Genomic DNA, 10,621 nt, shown 5'->3' on the forward strand with positions numbered 1-10,621 from the left:
GCCATTGTAAAAGCAAGTGGGGAGATGGTACATCCGGCCATGATTCCTATCTCAAGTTGTTGCCAACCTGTGGTGTAATCAGCTGTAGTAAAACATAATTGAATATCCAGAAAGTATGCTTTTACTAGGCTTTTAATGCTACCTGGGATTCTGAAATAATCAAAGGCCTCCCACAACAGACTATGCGGCACAGACCCAAAAGCATTAGCCAAATCCAAGAACACAACGTGCAGGTCTCTCTTCTCACGCTTTGCTAATTGAATTTGGTGCCAAATCATGCTGGTATGCTCTAAGCACCCGGAGAAGCCAGGAATTCCAGCTTTTTGCACCGTGGTATCAATTAGTTTATTCCTTTCAAGGTAATTTGTCAGTCTCCGTGCCACCACACTAAAGAAAACCTTCCCTTCAACATTCAGTAGACTAATTGGCCTAAATTGATTAATCTCCACTGCGTCCTTTTCTTTGGGAATAAATATTCCCCCAGCCCTCCGCCAAGCCTTGGGAATACTCTGCTTTTTCCAAACTATCTTCATTAATTGCCATAAAAATCTTAAAACATCTGGTGCACTCTTATACAACCGGTAGGGCACTCCATTAGGTCCCGGGGCTGAAGAGGCCCTTGCACGTTTTATTACTTCTTGCACCTCTTTCCACCTTGGTGGACTATCGTCGCATTGGCTACTTAATTCAGCAATAGGTGGGATATCAGCAGGAAGTACCATCTCCCTGAACCTCTCCCTATCTTTGTGCACTCCCTCTAAATACTCCTCAAGCTTCTGCTTAGGTTCCAAAAGACTACCACTCTTCTGCATTACGAATAAAGACTTAACAAACTTAAATGGGTCTTTATAGAATGCTAGTCGGGCTCGTGATGTGTGAAGTGTAAAGAAGGACAAACATCAGTGCAGCTCAGTGCCAGGTTTCTTCCATTGGGAATTGTGGCCAAATAGTTCAGTGTTTGTTTTGTCCTTCTTTCCGCTTTACAAATTAAGCTCTTGCCATTACTGTTAGAGAGACTCAAGGCCCGTGCCCACCAGTATTCGGTTTGAGAAGTACATTTTGATTGACAGCTTTTTAAAAGCCCAAACCCATTTACAGCCTGACATTATTCAAATGTACGCACGCACACAGCTTTTTTGCCTTTTGTCATTTATAATCATTTATACATTTTTTTTCATTATTTATTCATGATTAACATAGGCTATGTACGGTGGCGAGTTGCATTCACATCACAAAAAAAAAAATCAGGTTATCTCATAATTATGAGAATTATCTCATTATTACGAGATAGTATCTCATAATTATGACATATTATCTTATAATTACGAGATAATTATATTGTAATTACGAGAAAATTATGATGACACATTTCCCATTCTGCCCCCACTTGTGTGTGGCAATGACATGGTCTAGTTAGCTACATTAGAAAAGATAGACCTAAGCTTCCCAAGAGAAAGTTTGTAATGTTTGTATATGTTTGTTTACTTTTTTGTAATTATTATTATTCCTGTGAACGCTTTGGCAATGCATCATATGATTTGTCGTGCCAATAAAGCATATTTGAATTGAAGCTGAAGTTCCTTTCAAACCTTTACTTAGGATTCACTGTAAAACTAAGCAGACCAACAGAGTACATTTCAGTTATTTCCTTCGATGTTTTGTTTAAGAGCAATCATATAGACTAGCATTTCAAGTTATAGAATAGAAACTAATGTGTTAGCTTATGGCTAATGTATATGAGAAATCCCATAGAGATGCTAACGGTTAGCATAATCGATAAAAGTAGATATTTAGAGCCAACTTCAGGACCTGAGGTACAAGAGGGGATGGAGGAAAAGCGTACAACAAGCCTGTCGGCCAGTCTTGTGACAGAGCATCCAGGCCCAAACTGCCTCCCTGTCCCACGAGAGAGTACCACTCTGGGCAGTGAGTCGTTTCTGCCGACGCAAACAGGTCCACTTGTGCAGTCCCATACATTGCCCACTGTTTTAATGTCTCTTACTGAAAGCCCGTATGAGCCCATTTTAGATGCAGATCTGCGATCTTTGTCTCTGAAAACTAGCTTTCTTCTGGCTCTTTGTTCGGCCAGGCGCGTCGGGGAGCTGTGCGCCCTTTTCGTCAGCGAAGACTGCCTAAGGTGGCAGGCAGGGGGCACTGGCGTGTCACTTTGGCCTAATCCAGCCTTCCTACCTAAGGTTCTAAATCAGCAGTCTATCAACCAGGTTCTGGAGCTGACCCAATTCCAGCCGTCTGCTGTCTCACAGGCAGAGCGCGACAAGTTGCTCACTCTGTGCCCAGTCAGGGCTTTGAGAGCTTATCTGGCCCGTACACAGTCGTTGAGGAGGGAACACACTCAACTTTTTGTCTGTTATGGAGCGGCGAAGCAGGGGCTACCGCTTTCCAAACAGCGGCTGTCACATTGGCTGGTTGAGGTTATTTCCCATGTCTACCGGGCTCGGGGAATGCCAGTCCCTTCGGGTACAAGGGCTCACTCCACCAGGAGTATGGTTACGTCTTGGGCTGCCCTTAAGGGGATACCAGCGAGCGATATCTGTGCAGCGGCTTCATGGGCGACGCCATGCACTTTTACCAGGTTTTATAGGGTGGACGTCACTCGCCCAGATCCGGTTGGCGACGCTGCCCTCATGTCCGTGACCGAGCGAGGTTTTAATGGTTAGCTTAGAGCTCCTCGCGACTTTTGGTATGTGTCATCCCTTTTTTAGACCGTAGTGACGGTCATCCCTCGGTCTCACAGATCCATAGTTACATGCATAACTTACGATTCATGTCTCTTGTAGATGGCAACTGGAAGGTACATGGCAGGCGCCCCACAGGACTGTTTCATTTTGAGAGGTAGATATCCATGCTCTGGCTCCCCCTCTGCGATGCGTTCGTCCCCCAGTTCCATGAGTTTTTATGACAAAACCGTGACTGTGGTAGTTAACAAACTACATCCTAATAGAAAACTGTTAGCTTTCCTGGTATCAAATGCCAAATGGTATCAGTTAGGCCTATAAAACAACATAAATTGTGCTGGCGACCCAAATAAAATCTCCTGGGTCGCAACCCAGACTTTGGGAAACACTGCTCTAACAAACTATGTGATTATAGATTGATCCTGGGTACTGGCAGGTGTTATACATTGATCAACATGCCTTATCAGCGACGAATTCCCTGTCGTTTTGTTGTCGCATATTTTGCATTTCACATAACCCACTGGCTCATTATTCTCATTATGCACATGGTCAAAACTTTTCCACACCTCAGACTTTGCTTTCTTTGCCGGTGCAACCAAAACGTAAACACCAGAGGCCAGCCTCCGTTTCACCTCCTCAGCATCAATTTTCGCATCTTTCTTGCGCTAATTGAAACGCATCACCTGACAGCTTGTTTATCGTGCAAGCCGGAGTGCAAGCCCGAGCCCATGTAAAACTAGATGTACCGCATATCGGTACAAAATATGACCGCCGCTCAGTCCTGTACATCCATTCCGCGAAAATAAATCACACTTCAATTTGTCTCCATATTTTACTTCATCCCCCACTCTTTTTTGTGTATGCTTGTTTGGCATGCCTGAGTGTGTGTGTGCGGCTGCACAGAAAGTAGCCTACTGGTGCTGAAAAGGTGAATAGATTGTAGAATAGCCAAAGAAGATGTAGCATTGTTATAAAACCTTTAAAATCTCTAAACAATCACAAGTAGGGCAGTTCATCACAGTTCATCCATTGCAACTGGATTGATGAAAGGTCACTTACACCTGTAGGCTACATTGTATTTGGGAAAAGCAAAAGGTATCAGCATAATTTTATTTATTTATTTATTTATTTATTTATTTATTTATAAATAAACAAAAACATCTCTGTCAGTTCCATGCCGTTTTCAACAGCTATCAAAAACAAAGTTCATTTTTGGATGAATGGATTTTTTGTGAATGTTTCTTCTTCTACATAAGATTTTAGTCATCTTTAGTTCATGTAATACTTTATTGTCAATAGGCCTGTCGCGATATTCAATAAATCTAGGCACTAGGCAGAGAGAAAGCTAGTTGCGAGTTCCAGTAGGCTACGCCTAATAAAGACAAAAAAGATGGAATTGGTTTCTAAGCCAAACGCGACAGCTGCAGTGTGGGAGCATTTCGGATTTAAACCGAATGCCTGTGGTGAATCACTGAACGTGTGCGAGTCGGTGTGTCGCATTTGTTGGAAAACAGTCGCAATTAAAAGCGACAACACAACAAACATGTATATGCAAATAACTGACATGTCCAAATGGGCCTTGATGAAATGCGTCGCTAGACTGTTCATACACATTTTAACGGGCCAAAGTTGAAGAGCTGTTGTCCGTTATTGTTCGTGCAAATATAGGCTGATTCATGTTCCCTTGCATTGTGTAACTGAGGTCCATGGCTAGTCTGACTTTCACCAGACCAAGCTCAATCTTTTAAGAAATCAAAAAATAAATAGCGGGCAGATCAGGCTGGGTTCACTCAGCCTACTCCATAGGCACCCGATATTGTTTAATTTTCCGATTGAGATATCCACGCTCTGACTATTCTAAATGCAAAAATGCATCAGGGAGTTATGACAAAACTGTAACTAACAAACTAGATCCTAATAGAAAGCTGTTAGCTTCCCTAAGCTACAGGTAGGCTTATAAGGTAGGCCTATTTACAACATAAATTGTCAATAGGCTATGCTGGCGACACAAATAAAATCTCCTTTGGAAACCAATGGCTTACGCCTTACAGTATCAAGCGGACTTAAACTGCCATATCGTGGCGAAACATTTTAATAAAATTCACGCAGCTCCATGAGTCAAGGAAAGCACGAATGAAGTAGCCACTTCTACACAGTAGCTTAAGGTGTGTTGCTAAAGCAGCCATAATGAAATGAGGGTGTCATTGTTTGGATACTTCACACACACGTGCTTTTTAATTTCACAGACTACAACTACAGTACCAATCTGGAATCAAAGCACATCGATTCCCCTCTCACACCCTGCACGCACTTTTTTATCTATGGATGGAAATATTTCTGCTGTAGCCTAAACTAGTTTGCACTTCAGAATTTTAACCATGCACAAACAGGTGGAATAGTTATGATGATGCTGCAATAAGTTCACAACTACAAAGCATATTTAGTGAGTTTCACAGTTCAGAAATAGTCAAAAATAGTGTACATTTCAGCACTCCATGGAATTGTGTATTGTGTATAGTTCCGCTAGATAGATAGATAGAAAGATAGATAGATACTTTTATTGTCATTCTTACAACACGGGAGCATGAGGACCACGAAATAAGAACTCAGGTCTCGGTGTCGACCAACTAATATAGTGATTCATAAATAAATAATAAATGAATAAAAAAATGTCCTCATAAGTCCTATTCTTCTAAAAACAGTCCTATCCTTCTAAAAACTAGTTATTCTAATTGTAAAATAATGGCCATCTATGCATGCTGTATCTTCCGACAGTCTGGGCTATCCATATCTGGGAAAGTATGATGTGATAGTATTTGCATATGTCTTATGTCAGGCTTTATATGAAGAAAAAATAAAAAAAATGAGCTACTTTAGCTAGAATCAAGTTCTCTAGGCTACATTTGTTTTTGTCTTGGCAAGTAAGCTGTAACCTACCTGCACTGGTAGTTCAGTTCATCACCACTCACCTCCACACAAGCCAAGAAACACCACAATTGGGCTGAGCGCTGAGAGGGGCTGCCTGATAAGCCTGGCTATGACTGTGTGTGCTCAGCGTTGCGCAAGAGATGTGGAGGTAGAGGGGGGGGGGGGTAGAGAGGGCACTGAACGCAACAAGTCTAATCTCCCGACCTCATATTTAGGTTTTTAGTTTAATCAATATTTTTGTCAGGGAAGCTATGTGCAAACAAGGATATGTATAGTCACATTTTTAAAGCACTCCAGAAAAAGGGCACTTCCTCTCCTGGAAGAAAAAGGGCAGGGGCTCAAGCTCCCTTTGACGTCTATGTGTGCATGTGCCTGGTCAACAGTACGCTAGTTTGATTACAAAGTAGACTGTATATTTGTATTTTCATGTTCAAAATCATATAGTCACATGATACATTTTTAAAGCAGACTTAATTAAAATGTGTTTTATTTCATGCATTGAACTTAAATGATACATGACTTTGCCAGTTATTTTTAGTCAGGATTGAGACGGATGTGGCAATTGTGTGGAGACATTTTAAATCTGGAGTACACAGGGCTACATCAGATTGGTATCATTTAGAGGCTCGACCCATCAGTGCCTTTTTGGTGTTTTTCTCTGGGTGCAAGAGAATTATGTAGCACTTTGGAGCAAAAATAGCCATGAGTAGGCCAAAGCTGGAGGCCAGGATTGCAAAGATCTCCACAGCATCTGCATACTTACCAGGTGAACTGACATAGGCAGGAACAAAAGCAACCCACACAGCACAGAAGATGAGCATGCTGAAGGTAATGAACTTGGCCTCATTGAAATGATCTGGGAGGTTTCTTGCTAAGAATGCTAACAAAAAACTAATGGCTGCTAGAAGGCCTATGTAGCCCAACAATGTAGCAAAACCTGCCACTGAGCCAACAGCACATTCAAACACAATCTTGGAGCTCTGGTAGTGAGTGTTTTTGTGAGGGGTAGGAGAAGCAATGGAGAGCCATATTGCACAGATTGCCACTTGGACAGAAGTGAGGATGAGGACAGTGCCTCTTTGCTGGGCTGCTCCAAACCACTTCATGGCCCCTTTTCCTTCAGGTCTTGAGGCCTTAAAAACTGCAATCACAACAATTGTTTTGACCAGAATGCTAGAGACACAGAGTACAAAGCTGATACCAAATGCTGCATGGCGGAGCTGACAGGTCCATAGCCTGGGCTGGCCAATGAACAGCAGTGCACACAGGAAACAGAGTTTTAGTGAAAGCAGAATCAGGAAGCTCAGTTCGGAGTTGTTGGCTCTCACAACAGGAGTATGACGGTGGTGAACAAATATAGCAAGGACCACAGCAGCAATACACGCACCAAAGAGGGACACTGTTGTCAAGGAGATGCCCAAAGCCTCTTCATAGGAGAGAAACTCAACCTCCTTTGAGACACATTGGTCTTTCTCCAGGCTTGACCAGAACTCCTTCGGACATCGGAAGCATTCAAGAGAATCTAAAAAACAGTTAAAAGGTAGAAATTAAATGCAGGGAAAAAGAATAGAGGGACTGAATGTATACAGACTTTGAGCAGTTTTTTACTGTAGTAATTTTGGATGCAAAACTAAGCAGACACTGCTATATGAGTCTGGGTGTTTTGAGCTTGTACATCCTTATTGTTATGTATTCAACAAATATTTTTAGCACATTATTTGGCTTTCTATACCTGAGGTGTTACTGATCTCTCCATCTGCACAAGGGAGACAATCAAAGCAGCAGACAGGTAGTCCTTTCCTTCTGGCTTTTCTAGTTCCTGGGGGGCAGGACTCACTGCACACTGACCTAGGAGGCTGTGGTTGAAAACAACATATAACAATTACAAGTTGTTGTACAAATTTCAGGGGCTCTCTTTCTAACAAATTTGCCCACATTGTGCATTATGCTATAATCGAAATATAATGTATCATATGTACCAACTTTATATCTGTGACAGGATTTAGAGTTTTAGTATCTTTACAAGCCTGTATTACTTGAATGTATGATGATGTAATTAAAAGTAATAGAAAACACAACATATCCCAATTTGATGCATTTAATGCTGCAGTTTCTGGTTAGAGTATCTTTTGTACCTGATGTACACTGTAAATCAACTTGTAACTGGTGCGTAATTTTTTACTCAGAGATGTTTTTGTTTGTTTATGGATTTGTTTATTTATTGACAACAAGACACTACTTACTTCACCTTATATATTAATATTTTCAAGAAGTTAAATTACTTTTTTTGATTCAAAATTCCAGAAGATTTTTCCCTCATCTAGACTGAGCACTTTCCCAGTTGGTTGCGATTCATCAACAACACCCACTGTTCTGGCCTTCATTGTCCCATCTGGCATTCCATGCCAGTTCAAGATGTCATAGATGGCCAAGGCATCGCCATTCTCATCAAAAGACACTTGATCCCCAAAACTTGTTCTAAAGTTCACTGACTGTAGGTAGTGAAGCAGCTGATACAAACAGGATGGGAGAAACAAGAGGGAAATGAAACACTTGCAGTAGTGAATGCTAGGCCCTGTTAATAAACATGTTCAGTGAATGTTTCTGTATTTAATAAACTGTTTTAGACCATATTTACATGTTTCACTTTACCTGCCAGGGTTGCATGTCATGTAGACCGGCACAGCTATTCCCTTTAAAGGGCCCTTGCCCAGGGACACAGCTCATCAGGTTGTGGAGAGAATGTGCCAGGGCATAGACTGCTTTATAGACATTATAGGAGGGTCTGAGGTCAGACACATCGCTGTACGCCAAGTCAGCTTTGTTCAGGTCCTCCTCTCCTGTACAGACTCTTCCCTCAGATACGGCCAAGGCCTCTTCTGGCTCAAACCTGCAACTGAACATCTCCTGCCAGAATCTTCTCACCATACTGTATGTATTGCTGTCAGGGCGGACACTCAATAGGAACTCTTTCAGTCCTTCAATCTCTCCACGCCGGATGGCAATGCCCAGAGTGCCTCTGAATAAAGGAAGCAGGCGAGGGATAAGAAATGCAGTAGAAGTGGACCATGCCTCACTGGCAATCCACTGCCGTGTCACATTCTGACGAACTACTTCATCCATTAGGGGCAGTAGGTATGACCCAGTTGAAAAGACCACAATCACTCGAGAAGTGGATGTCTTAATAACCTGCATTATTTTTCTGATATCCACAATATCATTGTCTTTGGGAAGTATTTCTGAGAATGCTACACAGCCACCAAATGCTGTGACATCTTCATGAAAAGACTGAGCAGCATGTCGGCCATAGTCATCATCGCTATAGATAAGACCCACCCATGTCCATCTGAAGTGCTTTAATATCTGAATCATAGCTCTCACTTGGAAGGCATCACTGGGAATAGTCCTGAAAAAAGAGGGGTAGCGCCTTCTATCACTTAAGCAGGAACAGGTGGCAAAGAAACTTACCTAAAAGACATGGAAAAGCATGTGAAAAGCAAGTTCCTAAATCAAGTATGAAATTGCATTACAAGTGTGATAATATTATGCGACTTTATAAATCTGATAACTAAAGACTGTGATACATGTTTTCATACTATATTCTGATTTTGCTCAGCTTTAACATCAATAGGTATTGACAATGAATATAAGATCTCTGCAGGATTCAGTTTGAAATTTATATTACGGCATTGTTCTTGCATGTTGAATTAATCCTAGTTTTACATCACTTTATGTTTCTGTCAGGGTTGAATAGCTGTCTGTTTTCTTTTCATTAACATGAATATGTTTGATGAGAGTTGTATCTGACAAACATAATAATAGGAAAAAGAGATATCTGATCTGACTAATTTAATTTCCTCACTACACTTTCAGCTGTATTTGTTTTGAAATTGACATGGTATTCACACTATCAACTACATCATGTAAACCATACCATACATACCATTGGAACACGGAACAGTCCCAGTACACTAGATATGGTAATAGAGTGAGTAGACCCAGGATCCCCCACAATGCCTAACACAGGAGGTGACCCAGTGCAATTCTGCATGGAAAAAGACTTTTCAGTTCCGCTGACAAGAGCTGTGGCAGCTCGGAATGCCACATCCAGCCTCACACAATTGTCATACATTTGATAGCCTAACTTTATATAAGGAAGCAGGTTTGGGTTTCTGTTGATCTCTTGCACAGCAAAAACCATCGTCATAGCTGCTTTGAAACCCTCCAAGTCAAACCTGACAATAACAATAGAGATTAAGACAATTGTACCAGTAGTTACTCATATATTAGACATTTGTTTGTCTATTTAGCTAACTGCTAAATCATTATTAGAAATATAAAAATAATTGTATACATGTTTTAAATTTGACATTTTTTACATTTATCACAATCATTTTATATTACACTATTTTTGGTATACAATAGAGATGACATGAATATACATACAGTATGCATAGACAGACATGCACATCATTTCAGTCAAAGACGTCTTTAGTTCATATTTTTCCTAATAGCCTGCCACCTTTCAACTCACTCATGACACCAAAGCTGCTCTGGTTTAGTCCTGAAAGACATTTCTGGAAATGAAGCAAGCAAATGGACCTCAAACAGTCCCCCTATGATCACATCTCCATCCTGGTGCATCCCAGTGAGATTGAACTGCTCCCGTAGCTGGCAGAGGTCAGATGTATCAGAGCTGGAGGTAAGGGTGGGAGAGAGCAGAGTGGCTGCTGCCACTGTCCAGGCCAGCAGGAGACTTAGAGAGACCTGCATGTCTGCTCTCTGTCTGCCTCCCCCTCTCCACTCTCAGCTGTTTTATAGAGGTTAGTGCCTTTATTATGTCATCTGGGCAGGCTGACTAGTTATTTGAGAAGAATTCATACAGATAATTTCTCGATGCTCAGAAAGGTTTAATTTAGCTACAGTAAGTCTGCGATGTATAAACAGTATAACATACAAACTTATATACAATATGTATAGTTTTATCTAGATAACTT

At 41.3% G+C, this 10,621-nt stretch overlaps 1 protein-coding gene across 1 annotated transcript; it reads right to left on the minus strand.

Moving 5' to 3' along the window:
- Nucleotides 1–6,238: 6,238 nt before the first annotated feature.
- On the minus strand, nt 6,239–10,307 carry LOC143121089 (extracellular calcium-sensing receptor-like). The gene is made up of 6 exons (XM_076281479.1): nt 10,159–10,307; nt 9,568–9,859; nt 8,277–9,092; nt 7,907–8,134; nt 7,357–7,480; nt 6,239–7,146 (listed from the first exon to the last, which is right to left on the minus strand). The coding sequence occupies exons 1-6, from the start codon at nt 10,266–10,268 to the stop codon at nt 6,239–6,241; spliced, it is 2,478 nt and encodes an 825-aa protein (XP_076137594.1). The 5' UTR covers nt 10,269–10,307.
- Between the last annotated feature and the right edge of the window lie 314 nt (nt 10,308–10,621).

This window comes from Alosa pseudoharengus, unplaced genomic scaffold (genome assembly GCF_046254945.1).
Source record: "Alosa pseudoharengus isolate Yale_2024_CS ecotype anadromous, Long Island Sound unplaced genomic scaffold, YU_APseudo_1.1 YU_APseudo_1.1_scf_13, whole genome shotgun sequence".
Classification (NCBI taxonomy): Eukaryota; Metazoa; Chordata; class Actinopteri; order Clupeiformes; family Clupeidae; genus Alosa; species Alosa pseudoharengus.